The following is an 18,941-nucleotide window of genomic DNA, read 5'->3' on the forward strand; positions in this document are numbered from 1 at the left end:
GCGGGCGCCTGTAGTCCCAGCTACTCGGGAGGCTGAGGCAGGAGAATGGCGCAAACCAGGGAGGCGGAGCTTGCAGTGAGCTGAGATCCGGCCACTGCACTCCGGTCTGGGGGACGGAGCGAGACTCCGCCTCAAAAAAAAAAAAAAAAAAAAAAAAAACTGTGGTATATATAGACAATGGAATATCATTCAGCTTTTTAAAAAGGAGATCTTGCCATTTGTCATAATATGGATGAATCTGGAGGACATTATGCTAAGTGAAATAAACCAGATACAGAAAAAAAAAAATTTGCATGATCTCATTTGTATCTGGAATCTTAAAAAAAAGTCAATTAAATATATATAGAGAATAAAACAATGGTTACCAGGGCCAAGGGTAGGGGCATGGGTGAGGAAATGGGAGATGTATGGCTAAGGACACAAAGTAGCAGATATGTAGAATGAACAGATCTAGATGTCTGTTACACAACAACATGAAGACTATAGTTTATAATAGTGCATTGTGTTTTGGAGTTTTGCTAAATGAGTCAATTGTAGCTGTTCTTGTCACAAAAAATGGGTAACTATGTGAGATGATTGATATGTTAATTGCTTCATTATAGTAACAATTTTACTATCTATATGTATCTCATAATATCATGTCATATATTTTAAACACACACAATGCAATTTCTTTTAAAAAGGAAGTATTTATTTTCAAAAAAACTACTGAACCTTGGGTAAAAATAGTGGGAATCTGTGGTGTATTTTAGCATGGGGTGCTCCCACTCCTATTCCTCCACCCCTAGCTCCAATCAGCAGTAGTTCCATGAAAGTGGGCTAAACCAAGAAAACCAGCAGCTTTGCTGTCAAAGATGACTAATGTGATTTGGAGCAGAGCATGCATAAAACCCCTATGCACCTGGGTGTGATCAAAAACAATTATGGAAGCCATACTGGTTGGAGCAAGCAACAGACCCGAAGAACAGCCAGAAATCTAACCAGGCTATATAGGGAGTGAGAAAGCTGTAATAGGCCTTGAAAAGCTCCCACACATCCGTAGTATTTGGAAGGTTGCATATGCATGCACTGCTGTATGCACACTTAAGAGAGACTGGAAATGGCCCTAGTTATTTACATGTCTCTGGATGAAAATGAGGGTTTTTGTAGGAGACATGAGAATGACAGATACCAGGACAAACTTCTTGGGTTAGTCTGTTTGCATCATTATAGAGAAGTATCTGGGGCTAGGTAACTTGTAAAGAAAAGAGGTTTATTTGGCTCATGGTTCTGCAGGCTGTACAGAAAGCATAGTGCTGGCATCTGCTTCTGGTGAGGGCCTCAGGAAGCTCATAATCATGGCAGAAGGTGAAGAGGAGGTAGCACGACACATAGTGAGAGAGGGAGCGAGAAAGAGGGAAGAAGTGCCAGGCTCTTTTAAACAATTGGATCTTGTCTGAACTCATTACTGAGTGGCAGGCACCAAGCCATTCATGAGGGATTTGCCCTCATGACCCAAATAACTCCCATCAGGCCCCATTTCCAACACTGGAGATCACATTTCAACATGAGATTTGGAGGAGACAAACATCCAAACCATATTACTTGTAAATAGCTCAAACTTTGAGTGTATGCCTCAAACAACACACAGATCCTCTGGCAAAGAGTGGAAGCCTTATTAGATTAAGTTTTTTAAGCATAACGTCTGATCAATAGTTGGCTGGCCTCTAAACTATATCAGGAATTCTCAACCTGATGCTTCAAGTAGGCCTATGGACATCTGGGCCAGATAGTCTTTTTGTCACCAGGTGGCAGCAGCGTCTTCCTCTCCAGTTGTGACAACAAAAAATGTCTCCAGACAATGCCAAAGGTCCCCTGGGGGACAAAATAGACCCCAATTGAGAGCCACTGGGCTATGGTGATCCCAGTGCAATGCTTAGGAAACCACAGTTAAAAATAAAAATAAGATGTAAAAATAAAACCTGAGCAGAGACATCAGTGGCTACACACTGCAGGGGACAAAGACTCCACAGAATTACCACAGACAACAAAAAAATACACAAAACAAACAAATACACAAAATACAAACAAATACACAAAAATATGCAACAATTACTCTGGGGATGTCAGAACTCAGTTTCCACAAAATGTTATCTAAAATGTTCCAGATTTTCAACAACAAGAAAAGATCATGAGATATGTATAGAAACAGAAGGGTTACCTACACACAGAAAAAAACCCTCAAGTGCTTTCAAAGTATACCCCAACTGGATGCTTGAAAATCCATAGCTACTGAACTTAATTGAAAGACTGTCTGATACAACTGATACTCTGAAATAGGGCTATTCATTTGGTGGTGCCCAACAGTTGGAGTTCTTGTCCTAGGGTGTGTGGAATAATATGCAAAATTTGTGTGTGTGTGTGTGTGTGTGTGTGTGTAGAATTTCTCTAGGGTCTATAACCTAAAAATATTGAGAACCCTTTCCTTACAGTGACAAAAGTGAGTACCACTAACCCTTATTCAGTTTGGTCATTGCAGTGAGATGATGCACAGTTCAACAAACTATAGCTTGTGGGTCAAATATAGTGTGTGACCTATTTTGTTTGGCTTGCAAGACAAAAAATGGATTTTACACTTTAAAAGTGTAATAAAACAAAAACAAAACAAAGAAAATCACTTTAATGGTTAACTCTACGTGTCAATTTGACTGGACCATGGGTTGCCCAGATAAGGAGCTAAACGTTAATTCTGGGTGTATCTGTGAGAGTGTTTCTGGAAGAAATTAGCTTTTAAATCAATAAACTGAGTAGAGTACATTGCCTTCTGCAATGCGGGGATAATTCTGTCTGCCTGCTTGAGCTGGGATATTGGTCTTTTCCTGCTCTTGGACTGAAATTTACATCATCAACCTTCCATTTTAGGCCTTTGAACTTCGACTAGAACTTAGATTGGTTCTCCTGGTTCTTTTTTTAAAAATATTTTTATTATACTTTAAGTTCTAGGGTACATGTGCACAACGTGCAGGTTTGTTACATCTGTATACGTGTGCCATGTTGTTTCTCTGGAGAATACTGACTAATATAGATATTGGTACTGAGAAGTAGGGTACTGCTGTAACAAATACCTAAAATTGTGGAAGTAGCTGTGGAAATGAGTAATGGGGGAGACACTGTAAGAGTTTTGAGGTACATGCTAGAAAAAAGCCTAGATTACTGTGAAGGGATTGCTAATGGTATTTCTGGTAAGAGGTCAGAAAAAAAAGAGGACAGCTGGAGAGAAAGCCTCCATGTTCCTAGAAAATATAAATAATTGTAAACAGAATGCTGGTAGAAATATGAACGGTAAAGGCCATTCTGATGAGGTCTCAGATGGAAAAGAGGAACATGCTACTGGACAATGGAAAAAAAAGTGACACTTTTTATAAAGTGGCAAAAAACTTAGCTGCAAAGTGATGAGAGAGCAGTTGGTTCCTTCTGACTGCTTATAGTAAAATGTGAGAAGAGATAAATGAATTGAAGAAGGAACTGTTAAACAAAAAGAACAGAGAAAATGGGACAAAATTGAGAGAATATTACAGAAAATCCTATTGCCTAAGTCAAACATGCAGTTGTGCATATGCTATTTATTCCTCAAGAAAAGGGAAGAGTGAGCTGAGATCTGGCCACTGCACTCCAGCCTGGGCCACAGAGCGAGACTCCGTCTCAAAAAAAAGGTGGTAGTATTAGCTACTCTTGCCAACTCACTAGAAGTGGAGGAGAGGATGAACAAAAGAGTTTCTGCTACAGATTATCTCAGAGGTCAGCAGACTTTTATCTGTAAAGGACAGGGACGGGGCAGAAAATAAATAAGGAAGGAAAAAGTGATGGGTCCCAGCTAAGCCCAAAATTTAGCAGCAGCCCTGCCCTTGAGACTCTTTGAGGTGACTGTGCCTTTTGAAACTGAGGAAGAACTAGCTCAAGACTATTAGAAGGGAAAGACATTGAGCTAGACATTTTCTGCAGAAGATAAGTTGCCTTCTATCTGCACAACTCTCTCAATTTTGAGCTTTACAGGAGAGAAGCAGAATGGACTATGTACCTATATTATTTCCTCATTATAAGCCAACACTTGTCTGGTGAGGGCCTTCTTTTCAGTTTGCAGATGGCTACCTTGTTGCTATATCCTCAGATGATAGAGAGAGAATGTGCTCTCTCTTACAATGGCACTAATTCCATCATGAGGACTCCACCCTAATAACCTAATTAGCTCCCAAAGGTTCCATCTTCAAGTACCATCACACTGGGAGTTAGGGCTTCAACATATAAATTTGTAGAAAACACATTCAGTCCATAGCACTGGTCCTTTACAGATAAAAGTCTGCTGACCTCTGAGATAATCTGTAGCAGAAACTCTTTTGTTCATCCTCTCCTCCACTTCTAGTGAGTTGGCAAGAGTAGCTAATACTACCACCTTTTTTTTGAGACTGAGTCTCGCTCTGTGGCCCAGGCTGGAGTGCAGTGGCCGGATCTCAGCTCACTGCAATCTCGGCCTCCCGGGTTTATGCCATTCTCCTGCCTCAGCCTCCTGAGTAGCTGGGACTACAGGCGCCCACCACCTCACCCGGCTAATTTTTTGTATTTTTTTTAGTAGAGACGGGGTTTCACCATGTTAGCCAGGATGGTCTTGATCTCCCGACCTTGTGATCCGCCCGTCTCGGCCTCCCAAAGTGCTGGGATTACAGGCTTGAGCCACCACGCCCAGCCAATACTACCACCTTAATAGCATTTGAAACCTAACTAACACCTGTCTCCATTTAAGCACCCTACATCAGTCAAAATACTCTTTCCAATGAAATTTAGCTTATAATCTCTTAAGTAGTTCCCCATTACAATAGGGTAAAGACCAATCTCCTCAAGATTGCCTACAAGGGTCTGTCTGCACAATGTGGCCCCGGCTAACCTCTGTAGCCTCTTTTATCAACCCTTCTTTGCACTTGACATAGCAGTCCATGTAGGCCAATATGACATATTCTCCGTAGCCCAACTCTTGTACATATAGTTCCCTCTAACTGAAACATTCTTATTCATTGCCTCACCCCTCTTCCCCTGCCTAGTTCATATTCAATATTCATGACTTAGCTTAGTAGTTGTGCCCTGCAGGCAGTCATTCATAACTCTCCAGGTTGGATTAAACACCTTTCCTCTTTGTTCTTACAGCACCCTATGCATTGCCTAAAAGAATTTCTCATGTTGTCTTATGCTTGTTTATCATTGCCACAAGACTGTGAGTATCTTGAGGATAGGGAATGTGTCTTCTTCATCTCTGCATGCTTTGCACTTAGGACAATGTCTGAATCCTGGTAGGTATACATTAAATGTTTATTGAATAAATCAATGGTAAATCAAGCAGTGGTGCAGCTGCCTTACTGGTAACTCCAATACAGGCCACATATCTACAAATGATCTTCTCCTGCTCTACTAGATACCTAGTAATCCTGACTATATGCTATATTCCATTTTCAGGTTAAGAGTTGCTAGTTATCTAAGCAGTATAGTAGTGGAATAAACTACTGTGTGGCTAGACTTGCCTTTTAGTAGGCTTCAATATATCCCATCATTTTAGTTAAGTTGGTATGCTTACTGTCCTTTTGCTGACTGGAGTCCATTCTTGCCTTTTCATTTGTAATTTTTCTCCTTGAAATCACAGGAGAAATTAATTAAAGGACCATCTGATTAAATGACTACCTTCTCCTTCAAAATATAGCTAAAAATTCATTTATTCAAGGCAGCTTCTTTGAATAATCTATTTCCTCTTTGAAATTAAATATTTGGTAGGTATCAACTCAATTTACATTTGTGTCTGGCATAAGCTAATTATGCTTCTCATATTTATTTACTTATTTTATTCATTTCAGGGACTCTACATCTTACACTAAGAAAGGGAATCTTCCATCTTTGGTTCTCTAACAGTTCTCAGCTCAGTTAATAAAATTAACACTCAGCAAATGCTTATTAATTAGATCTTATCAAAATTTTAATACAGAAAAGAAACTTGAAACTCACCTTGATTCATCTTTTTTATAACCCACATTTAATCAATCACTAAGGTCTGTTGATTCCACTTCCTAAATCTTTCTGAAATACATATAACCTCTCCATTTACACTCCTTTCTCCTGACACATTCAGGTATTCATCATCTATAGACAGTGGGATTCTATAAAAGGATTTTAAAAATCAAGGTAGTAAAATCAGATTGTAGTTTAGAAAGAGCACTCTAGTTTCAGGATGGATAATGGATCATCAGGAGAGCAAGACAAGGCTGCAGTAATCCTGTTAAGATAGTTACCTCCTTGCTTCTCAATGTTGTTTTTGGACCACTTTTTCTACCTCCTTCCTCTAAAACCCAAGCTTCTTTGAAGATCATGCTTTCTTAATTATTCTAATCAAATACCTCTTGAGTCACTGTCCATTTTTAATGAAGACCAGTTTACTGTTGTCTACTTTACCCTTTCCCTGTCATCCTTGGCAACTTCATTATCATTAATTACAGTACTCCCAACATTTTCATTTAAAACATTCCATACTCTAGCCACCTCTTATTACCATTCCAGTTCAATTATTCTGGCACTCCTCACTACAATAATCCTTCCACCCCATAAAGAGCTCCAATCCATTGACCCTAAGCTCCTTTTCACTCTCTGTCATCTTGTTTCCTTTAATGTCCTCACTTCCCTCCTTACAGAGCCCATATTCCATGGTCCATCATTTTAATCAATTCCTTGCAAACAGTCTTAACTTCCTTGTCCCCTCTCTCTGTGCCATACTTCCCTGACAAAGCCCCGACCATGATAAACTCAAATTCCTACTTCCTATGCAGCCAAGCAGCTGAACATTGCTGGAGAAAAATTTTTCTTTTATGTTTTTTTTTTAATTGATGAATAATGTGTGTTGTTATCTTGTAAACATGATGTTTTAAAGTATATATACATTTTGGAATGGCTAAATCTAACCACTTAATAAATGGAACACTTCACATAGTTATTATCTTTGTGGTGCTAATATGTAACGTCAACTCTGTTTTTTTTTTTTTTAATTATACTTTAAGTTCTAGGGTACATATGCACAACGTGCAGGTTTGTTACCTATGTATACTTGTGCCATGTTGGTGTGCTGCACCCAAGAATACAGTATCATCATTAACTATAGTCATTTTGCAATAAGATAGATCTCTTGAAATTTATTCCTCCTACCTAACTCTAATTATGTATCCTCTAACCAACATGTCTCCATCTTCCCTCCCCCTAATCACCCTAGCTTCTGATAACCACCATTCTACTCACTTCTATGAGATCAAATTTTTTAGATTCCACGTATGAGTGAGATAATGCAGTATTTGTCTTCCTGTGCCTGGCTTATTTCCTTTAACATAAATTCCTCCAGGCTCATTCATGTTGCTGTAAATGACAGGATTTGATTCTTTTTATGGCTGAGTAGTATTACATTGTGTATGTATACTTCACTTTCTTCATCCATTCATCCATTGATGGACACTTACGATGGAGAAAATTTTAAAAACTGCACTATCTAGTATCATTTTAAACTCATCATGAAAAATCTCAAATTAGTACTCAATACAGCCAAACAATTCTTGCATAATTTCCTAGTAAAATCACTCACTCTCTAAGAAGACTGTGTCATACCATCTCCCCTATCCTCAAACACCCAACACCTCCTGACCCTTCACACTTTGAACTGACAACCTTGCTTCTTCCTTCAAAGAAAATGTAGAAGCAGTAAGAGAATCTTCACAAACTGATGCCCCATATGCAATCACTTAACTGCATGTGTGCCCATATATCCCACCTTTCTTTCTGTTACAATCGTTGAAATAATTTGTGTATATATTCAAGGTCAATACTACCATTTATGAACTAGATTCTATCTCTTCTTTCCTACTCAGGGACTATGCTCCTGAAGCAGTTCTATTCCTCTGTTTTGCATCACCAAATTTTCCTTCCCTATTGGATCATCCTCATTTAGCAAACATGTAATATCTCCCATATTAAAATAATATTCCAGGAGTGCCATCAGCAAGATGGTGAATAGAAAACAAAAGACCCTCCTTCCCCCATGGATTGAATAACAATTTATAGAACAATTGCCTTTATGACAAATTCAGAAATGAGTTAAAAGGTTGCTGCACTCCAAGCAAGTGCAAAGTCAACCTCACCAAAACCCAGTAGGAAAATTCATGGCATTTCTTCACCAGAGACACTTCTCCCAGCTTGGTACATTGTAACTGAGAGGAAACCCCTACCTCCTGACTTACCCTAGTGGGGAAAAGAAGCTGAATGTCCAACATTCTAACTTTTCAGGGTGTTATCTAAAAGACTGGTTTCTGTCTTGCCTGAATCTAAGAACTGACAGCAATGGGATGCCAGTCTGGGGGCTTGCTGAGAATAAAAGTGATCTATGTGGCTTGGCTTGGCACCAGAGTCTATAGACCATAGACAGACATTATGTGGAGCTCCAATACCTTAGTTTACTATAGAAACAGAGAGATGGCAGTATCAAGGGGAACTCCTGAATGGAAACTGATAAATCTCTTCAATTAGATGTTTATATGCACAATCCCAGAAGAGTAAGCATTCCCAGGAAAGGATTAGGTCTCTAGAGTCTTTAACTGGGCTAATTGGAGAATGTCCTCCTTGTATGCAACCAGACCCCAAAGACCGAGAAAGGTAGCTGAGCTTTCAAATGTTAGTCTCAACAAGATATAATAAGACATATGAAGAAACAAAGAAATATGGACTACTCAAAGGAATAATTTAAACCTCCAGAAAGCACCCCTAAAGACATATATAAAGTACTAGACAAAAACTCAAAATAAGCATCACCAGAATAATTGAAGAATTAAAAAAGAACACAGATAGGCAACTAAACAAAATTAGGAAACCGACATATAAATGAAATGAGAATATCAACAAATAAATAAAACTATAAAAATGAATCAAACAGAAATTCTGGAACTGAAGTATCTAATAATTGAATTGGAGAAATTCACTGGAGGGATTCAATAGCAGAATTGACCAGGCAGAAAAAAGAATTAGTAAACTCAATGATAGGACTTTGAAATTATTGAGAAAGAGAAGAAAAAAAAACAGAGAATGAAGAAAAATGAGGAGAACCTAAGGGATTTATGTTTATTGAATTTGTGTGTCCTTTTCTCTCATCAAATTTGGAGAGTTTTCAGCCATCATTTCTTCAAATAAGCTCTCTACTCATTTCTCTTTTCTCCTTTTGTGATTTCCATCATGCCTATGTTGTTCTGCTTGTTGACACACAAATTCAATAAACAACTCCAGTTGGAATAAATCTAAAGAGACCTACACTGAGACCCATCAAAATCAAACTGTCAAAAGTCACAGAGACAGAATCTTGAAAGTGGCAGGAAAAAATGACTCATCACATACAAGGGAGCTTCTATTAAACTATCAGCTGGTTTCTTAGCAAAACCTTGCAGGCTAGAAAGGAGAGAAATAATACATTCAATGACTGAAGAACAAAACCTGCCCACGAAGAACATTATATTTTATAAAACTGTCCTTCTAAAATGAAGGAGAGATTAAGACTTCCCAGATAAACAAAAGGAGAGGAAGTTGATTGCCACTCAATCTGCCCCACAAGAAATGCGGAAGGGATCCTTCAACTTGAAGAAAAAGGATGATAAATAGCAACACAAAACCATATGAAAATATAAACCTTGTGGTAAAGGTTTATTGTGTAGTATTGTAATATAAGTATAAATAAATCACTTTTAAATATGGTATAAATTTTAAACACAAAAGTAACAAATAATTATAGATCTATGTTAATGGATGCACACTATAAGGAAGATGCCCACCCTCAATATTACTATTGTTGAAGTACTGGGATTCCTAGCTAGAAAAATTAGACAAGAAAGAGAAGTAACAGAAATCTAAACTGGAAAAGATGAAGTAAAATTGTCTCTATTCACAGATGACATGATCTTATATGTAGAAAACCCTAAAGATTCCATATGCAATAAAAAGTATTATAACTAATAAATAATGTCAGAAAATTTGCAGGATTTCCAAAAGCAATACATAAAATCCACTGCATTTCTATATATTAATGGTGACCAATCTAAGAAGAAAAATTAAGAAAAAAATTCCATTTATTTATTTTATTTTATATTATACTTTAAGTTCTGGGATACATGTGCAGAACATGCAGGTTTGTTACATAGGTATACATGTGCCATGGTGGTTTGCTAAACCCATCAACCTGTCATCTACATTAGGTATTTCTCCTAATGCTATCCCTCCCCTAGACTCCACTCCCCGACAGGCCCTGGTGTGTGATATTACCCTCCCTGTGTCCATGTGTCCTCATTGTTCAACTCCCACTTATGAGTGAGAACATGCGGTGTTTCGTTTTCTATTCTTGTGTTAGTTTGCTGAGAATGATGATCTCCAGCATCATCCATGTCCCTGCAAAGGACATGAACTCATCCTTTTTTATGGCTGCATAGTATTCCATGGTGTATATGTGCCACATTTTATTTATCCAGTCTATTATTGGTTGGCATTTGGGTTGTTTCCAAGTCTTTGCTATTGTGAACAGTGCTGCAATAAACATAAGTGTGCATGTATCTTTATAGTTGAATGATTTATAATCCTCTGGGTATATACCCAGTAATGGGATTGCTGGGTCAAATGGTATTTCTAGTTCTAGATCCTTGAGGAATCGCCACACTGTCTTCCACAATGGTTGAACTAATTTACACTCCCACCAACAGTGGAAAAGCGTTACTATTTCTCCACATCCTCTCCAGCATCTGTTGTTTCCTGACTTCTTAATGATTGACATTCTAATTGGTGTGAGATGGTATCTCATTATGATTTTGATTTGCATTTCTCTGATGACCAGTGATGATGAGCTTTTTTCATATGTTTGTTGCCTGCATAAATGTCTTCTTTTGAGAAGTGTCTGTTCATACCCTTTGCCCACTTTTTGATGGGGTTGTTTGTTTTGTTTTCATGTAAATTTGTTTAAGTTCTTTGTAGATTCTGAATATTAGCCCTTTGTCAGATGAGTAGATTGCAAAAATTTTCTCCCATTCTGTAGGTTGCCTGTTCACTCTGATGGTAGTTTCTTTTGCTGTGGAGAAGCTATTTAGTTTAATCAGATCCCGTTTCTCTATTTTGGCTTTTGTTGCCATTGCTTTTGGTGTTTTAGTCATGAAGTGTTTGCTCATGCCTATGTCCTGAATGGTATTGCCTAGGTTTTCTTCTAGGGTTTTTATGGTTTTAGGTCTTATGTTTAAGTCTTTAATCTATTTTGAGTTAATTTTTATATAAGGTGTAAGGAAGGGATCCAGTTTCAGCTTTCTGCGTATGGCATCAAAAAGGATGAAATACTTAGGAATAAACTTAACCAAGTTAGAGAAACACTTTTACAGTGAAAACTACAAAATGTCGCTAAGAGAAATCAAAGAAAGGTACAAATAAATGAAAAGGCATCTCATGCTCATGGATTGGAAGGCTTAGTGTTGTTAAAATGCCCATACTACCCAATGTGATCTACAGATTAAATGCAATACCTATCAAAACTCCAATGGAATTTGTTGTAGAAACAGAAAAAACCGGCCGGGCGCGGTGGCTCAAGCCTGTAATCCCAGCACTTTGGGAGGTCGAGACGGGCGGATCACGAAGTCAGGAGATCGAGACCATCCTGGCTAACACGGTGAAACCCCGTCTCTACTAAAAAATACGAAAAACTAGCCGGGCGAGGTGGCGGGCGCCTGTAGTCCCAGGGAGGCTGAGGCAGGAAAATGGCGTAAACCCGGGAGGCGGAGCTTGCAGTGAGCTGAGATCCGGCCACTGCACTCCAGCCCGGGCGACAGAGCGAGACTCCGTCTCAAAAAAAAAAAAAAAAAAGAAACAGAAAAAACCTTTCCTAAAAGTCATAGGGAATCTCAAGGGACCCCGAATAGTCAAAGTAATCTTGAAAAATGAGAACAAAATTGGAGGTCTTATAAAGCGACAGTAATCAAAATAGTATTGATGTATGAAAAAGTCTTTATCTTTTACTTTTGAAGGATCATTTTGCTGGATATATAATTCTACATTGGTAGTTTTCCCCCCTTTATCACTTAAGTTTGTCATTCCATTGTGTTCTTGCTTGCACAGTTCCTGATGAGAAGTCCACTGCAATTCTTATCTTTGTTTCTCTGTAGGTAAGGTGTTTTTCTCCCCAGTAGGCTGCCTCCAAGAATGTTTCTTTGTCTTTGGTTTTCTGCAGTTTTAATATAATATGCCTACGTGTGAGGTCTTGCTTGTTTATTTTAAGATGTGTGTGTGTGTTTATTTATAATGAATTTGTTAATGTGTCTATTTTTATGCCAGTACTATATTGTTTTGATTACTATGCTTTGTAATATATTTTGAAATCACATAGCATGATGCCTCCAGCTTTGTTCTTTTTGCTCAAGATTGCTTTAGCCATTCGGTGTCTTAAGTTGAAAACTTTTCCTTTCAGATCAGGAACAAGACAATGATGCTTACTCTTCCTACTCTTACTCCACATAGTACTGAAAGTCATAGCCAGAGTAATTAGGCAAGGAAAAGAAATAAAAGACATGCAAATAGGAAAGAAAGAGATGAATTTGTCTCTGTTCACTGATGAAATAATCTTATATATAGAAAACCCTAAAGAGACCACCAAAAACTGTTAGACTTAATGAATTCAGTAAAACTAACATACAAAAATCAGTAATGCTTCTATACCCTAACAATGAACTAACTGAAAAAGAAATCAAGAAAACAATCCTATTTATAATAGTTGCAAAAAATACTTAGGAATAAATTTAACCAATGAGATTAATAATCTCTACACTCAAAACTATAAAACATTGATTAAATAAATTGGAGAACACATAAATAAATGAAAAAATATTCTATCTTCATGGATTGGAAGAATTAATATTGTTAAAATATCTATACTATTCAAAGTGATCTATAGATTCAAGGCAGCTCCTGTCAAAATTTCAATTACATTTTTCACAGAAATATAAAAAAGTCCTAAAATTCTGACTGATAATTTCAACACCTGTGTCATATGTAAGTCTGGTTCTGATATTGCTTTGCCTCTTCAAATTGTGTTATTTCTTGCCTTAGCAAGTTTTGTAATTCTGTTATTGTTAAAAGTCAGATATCTTGTATAGAGCAATAGCTACTGAGGGAAATAGGATTTTATCATGAATATCTATATTAATCTGGCCCGGAGTTAGGTTGTGTTTGATGTTTGTTGTCTCTGTGGGTAACAGAAGCATTACATTTCTCTAGTGATTTTGCTTTTGTCTTCTCTCTTGGCCTTGGCCCTTCCCTTTGTGCTGTACCTCAGAGACAGGTTGTCTCTTGCAGCTCTTCCAGCTGTGATCCATTGTCATTTTAACTGGAGGCTTATTAGCTTGTTGTAGGGTGTGGGGGGGATGAGGGTATTCTACAATCTTCAGATTCTCAGTCTTTGGAGTGCATAGTGGGCCTGTGTCTTGGAAGTGTGACTTTCACAGTTGTTTTTGTTTCTCTTCCAGGGTGTGGTAGATTGAACTGTAACCCCTAAAAAGATATGTTGAAGTCCTAATCCCTGGTACCTGTGAACGTGGCCTTATTTAGAAAGCGTCTGTGCAGATGTAATCAAGTTACAATGAGGTCACGCTGGATTAGGGTGGGCTCTAAATCCAATGACTGCTGTCTTTATAAAGAGAGAAATATTGGAAGACAGAGATTAGACATTGTGAGGAAGGCCCTGTGAATATGAAAGCAGAGATTGGAGTAATGCTGGCACAAGCAAAGTAATGCCAAGGATTGCCAGCAACCATAAGAAACTAGAAAAGGCAAGGAAAAACTCTCTCCCAAAGCCTTTGGAGGGAGCATGGCCTTACCAACCCTCCAAGACTATGAGAAAATAAACTGCTGTTTTAAACCACCTAGTTTGTGTAATTTGTTATGGCAGCCTTAGAAGACTCATACACATAGGTAAAGTATTCCCTCCTGCCAACGAATACTTTCTGTGGTTGTAACATTCCTAGTCTATGTCTTTGAAACCCTCTCCCTTGTATATTAAGGCTTTCTTTTCTTTCTTTTTTTTCCCTTAGGTAAGACAGGGAGATGGAGTGGGGCTGGAACAGGCTGAGTTGCCTTCCCCTAGTTGAGAAGGGATTTTGCTATTGCCCCCTGTTATTTTTGTCTTTCTCCCAACTTGTAGGCTAATCTTAAAAATAAATGGCTAGAGGTCCTGTCAACTCCACAAAAAGTATTTTCAGACCGCACAGAAGGTATTTATCATTGCATAACAATGTGAATTGTACACTTAAAATGGTTAAGATAATAAATTTTATACTGTGTTTTCTTACCACAATTTTATCATTCCAATTTTTGATATATGTGCTGCCAAAGCAAATATTTCTTACCACAAGTTTTAAAAAGTATCTGTCTTCACACATCTCTTACCAAAATGATCTTCATGTTGCTGCCAAGCACAAGTCAGAGACTTGGAGACTGTATGGTGCCAATGGACAGCTAAAGGAAGTATGCTTTTGAAGTTGGGCTGTGGAAGGGCTGGATATATGACTCCTCCCTTCAGCAAGTCCTGAAGCCTGCTTTGTAGGTGGGACAATCTGTGGTACCACATCCTAGAAGATTAAACAAAGGAGAAATTGTGAAAAGCTAAGCATAAGTGATCTGTAACCATTACTTACATTTTCTCATTAGCCACTCTTATTGTATGTCATACAGTATTCAGTACAGTCAGATGCTATGCAGGTTTGTAGCCTAGGAGCAACAGGCTATATATATCATATAGCCAAGACGTGTAGTAGGCTATACCATCTGGGTTTGTTTATCCTCTAAGATGTTCATACAACCATGAAATTGCTGAATGAGGCATTTCTCAGAATGTATCCGTCGTTATCCTGTCAACTGACCCATAATTGTAAAAGGATTATTATTATTATTTTTTTTTTTTTGAGACGGAGTCTCGCTCTGTCGCCCAGGCTGGAGTGCTGTGGCCGGATCTCAGCTCACGGCAAGCTCCGCCTCCCGGGTTTACGCCATTCTCCTGCCTCAGCCTCCCGAGTAGCTGGGACTACAGGCGCCCGCCACCTCGCCCGGCTAGTTTTTTGTATTTTTTTAGTAGAGACGGGGTTTCACCGTGTTAGCCAGGATGGTCTCGATCTCCTGACCTCGTGATCCGCCCGTCTCGGCCTCCCAAAGTGCTGGGATTACAGGCTTGAGCCACCGCGCCCGGCCAAGGATTATTTTTCATGTCTCATCCTTCTGGGTCTCTCTGCTCATGATACTATTAATCACCCCTATTCCGACTATGTGAAACTTTCTTCTCCGCTGTGGACAAGTTACTTAAACCCTCAGTGACTCCATTTCTTCCTTTGTAAAATGAAGTTGATAATAGTATTTATCTCATGGCTTTCCTGTGAGGACTAAAATACTTAGAATTATATGTTCCATACTAAGCCCTACATATGTATTGCTACTATTATTATCATTATTATGGCTGTTAGGAATAAACTGTATCTGTTGGGAAAATGCCTGGATAAACCTGCTTGGAGTTGGTGATGCTGAGTAGCATAGTTTTAGAAAAATTAATAAAACAACACCATTTGCATAAGGTCTTAAGAGATTAATTTGTCCTGTGGTGGAAGACTGAGAGAGCTATGTGATTGCAGATAGGCTGTGTGGTTCTCAATGTGAACCTTTTCAATTACACCCTCAAATATGCAGTGATGTAACTAAATCCACAAAATGCTTATATTGAGTGAACTAGTGAGTCCCTGTGTGTGTGTGTGTGCACATGCATATGTGTGGGTATGTGAGTTGTAAGCTGATGAAAGGACTGAACTTCATGTTGATATGGGATGAAAGCAATCATATACACTAAAGCCACAGCTAGAGATATAGCAGAATTTACTAATCACTAGGGAGCAGTCTGTAATTACAGGATAGAGAATGGAAGGCTAAAGTCAACTGTATTGAGATTTTGTGGCTGAGGGCAAGGAGGAGAGCACAGAAAGTCCTCTGCTGATATCTGGGTTACATTTATTTCTTCACTGTCTCTTGTTTCCAACCTCCTACCTATAGGTACTGTCTAAAACAGGGGTTGGCAATCTGTGACCCACAAACTGAAATGGATTTTGTATTTTTTAAGGAGTTGTAAAGAAAAACAAAGATGAGTATAAGACCAAGACTCCAGACCAAAACCAGACTAGAATTTCTCATTTGTAGTCTATGAAGTCTACAATACATGCTATCTGGATCTTGAAAGAAAAAAAATTTCCAACTCCTAGTCAAATAGTCAATTCTTAATCAGATAGTCTTCTCCCACTACATCGAATAATCTCCCCAAAATCTGCTCTTAATCAAGTATATTCACTCACTTTATGATTTCACAAAATAAATATTACTAAGTAGGTTTATTATAGGTACTTTATTTTTTTTGTGTTGTTTTGTTTTGAGACAGAGTCTCTCTGTGGCCCAGGCTGGAGTGCAGTGGCGCGATCTCAGCTCACTGCAACCTCCACCTCCCAGGTTCACGCCATTCTCCTGCCTCAGCCTCCTGAGTAGCTGGGACTACAGGTGCCCGCCACCACGACCAGCTGATTTTTTTTGTATTTTTAGTAGAGATGGGGTTTCACCGTGTTAGCCAGGATGGTCTTGATCTCCTGACCTTGTGATCCGCCCGCCTCAGCCTCCCAAAGTGCTGGGATTACAGGCGTGAGCCACCACGCCCGGCTATAATAGGTACTTAAGTACTAAGATACAAACATAAATAAATCAGCAATCCTAGCCACCATTCAAGATGTTCACAATCTAGTGGGGAAGAAAGACAAGTACAGGGTGATAACTACTACTATTTATAATAGTTTTAAGCATACAACACAATGAAAGGAGAAAAGGAGCAAGAGGTTAACCATGCCTGAGGAAAGTGGTGGAACTCCACATGACTAGTGTTCTTTGAGGAAGGTTTCGTTGTTTTATATTTACTTAAAAATAAAACTCATTGTAAACAAAAAAAGATGGGGGGATTGTTGGGGGTGTTGGAAATAATCCATACAACCCTGAAATACATAAAATAATAAGTAAAAGCCTCTTTCTTTCATTGTTTACCATTCCCATTCTTTCAAGGAAACTGTTGATGAGGTTTGACATATACAATGACACATAATTAAAATCTCCACACCTGCTATACACACATACAGAAATACATATGTATTTAAACCATAAAGAATGGGAGAAAACAAAGTCTCTCCTCCCCCATTTTCCATAATCTCACTACTCAAATGTTACCAGTTTTAATTTTTAAAAATCAGCCTAAGCAAAACTAGATATCCATATGTGGAAGAACGAGACCCCTATCTCTCGCCATATACAAAAAATACAATCTAAGTTAATTAAAGACTTAAATCTAAGACTGCAAACTATGAAACTACTACAAGAAAACATTGAGGAAACATACCAGGACGTTGGTCTGGGCAAAGATTTCTTGAGCAAGACCTCAAAAGCACAGGCAAGCTAAGCAAAAATGGACAAATGGGATCACATCAAGTTAGAAAGCTACTGTACACCAAAGGATACAACCAACAAAGTGAAGAGACAACCTGGAGAATGGGAAAAAATATTTGCCCATCACCCATCTAACAAGGGATTAATAATCAAGCAATTTGCAAACTGGCAGCAGGTATCTGAAATTCATACAACTGACAAAGTATTAATATCAAGAATATTTAAAGACATCCTACAGGCTGGGCGCGGTCGCTCACGCCTGAAATCCCAGCACTTTGGGAGGCCGAGGCGAGTGGATCACAAGGTCAGGAGTTTGAGACCAGCCTGACCAACATGGTGAAACCCCATCTCTACTAAAAAATACAAAAATTAGCCGGGTGTGGTGGCACGCACCTGTAATCCCAGCTACTCAGGAGGCTGAGGCAAGAGAATCACTTGAACCCAGGAGGCGAAGATTGCAGTGAGCTGAGATAGTGCCACTGCACTCCAGTCTGGGCGACAGAGTGAGACTCTGTCTCAGAAAAAAAAAAGGACATCCTACAAATCAATAGGAAAAGCAAACAATATGTGAGCAAATAGTATGAACAGACATTTCTAAGAGAAAACACATATGGTCAATATGGTCAATAAATTCATGAAGAGATGTTCAACATCATTAATGATTAGGGAATTGTAATCTAGCCACAGTGAGATATGATATAACCATTTGATCGGCAAAAATGAAGATGTCTGACAATAGCAAGTATAGAGGTCTTGCACATCTTTCATTGAATTCATTCCTAAGTGATTTATTGTGCTATTATAAGCAGCATTTTAAAATTTCAATTTGCAATTGCTAACAGTATACACAATGCAACTGATCTTTATATTCTGACCTGGAATGTTGTAATCTTATTAAAAACAATTATTACTTCCAGTAAGTGTTTTGGAAATTTCTCAGGATTTTTTGCTGCATTGCACTCACTAGTTAGGAGGAGTGAGCATGGACAACCTTGCTTTCTTCCCGATCTTAGGAGAAAACATTCTAGTTTCATGATTAAGTATGTTGTTAGCCATGTTTTTTGATTTTTTTGTTACTGTTATTAATGGCCTTTTTCTGGTTGGGGAGGTTTCCTTCAATTCCTAGTTTTCTGAGAGTATTTATCAGGAATATGAGTTGAATTTTAGTAAATGTACTTTCTACATCTATTGAGATTATTTTATGGCTTGTTGCTTTATTCTAGTAAAGTGGTTAATTATTCTGATTGACTTCCTATGTCAAAACAACCTTGCATTTCTGGAATAAACCCCATTTGATTATGTGATATATTATCCTTTTTATACATTGTTGGATTCAATATGCTGAAATTTTGTTACAGTATTTTGCATCTAGATACATG

At 38.3% G+C, this 18,941-nt stretch overlaps 1 protein-coding gene across 2 annotated transcripts in view; it reads right to left on the reverse strand.

Annotated features, from left to right (window-relative positions):
* The window catches only part of TMLHE (trimethyllysine hydroxylase, epsilon), a 75,133-nt gene that overhangs the window by 16,046 nt on the left and 40,146 nt on the right, over positions 1 to 18,941 (reverse strand). For both annotated transcript variants that reach the window (XM_011927770.1, XM_011927771.1), the window contains exon 2: positions 14,497 to 14,678. In XM_011927770.1, the coding sequence (XP_011783160.1) occupies positions 14,497 to 14,677 (181 nt within the window). In that variant the 5' untranslated portion in view covers position 14,678. The remainder of the gene's footprint in view (positions 1 to 14,496; positions 14,679 to 18,941) is intronic.

Source organism: Colobus angolensis, unplaced genomic scaffold (genome assembly GCF_000951035.1).
Source record: "Colobus angolensis palliatus isolate OR3802 unplaced genomic scaffold, Cang.pa_1.0 Scaffold744, whole genome shotgun sequence".
NCBI classification, from domain to species: Eukaryota; Metazoa; Chordata; class Mammalia; order Primates; family Cercopithecidae; genus Colobus; species Colobus angolensis.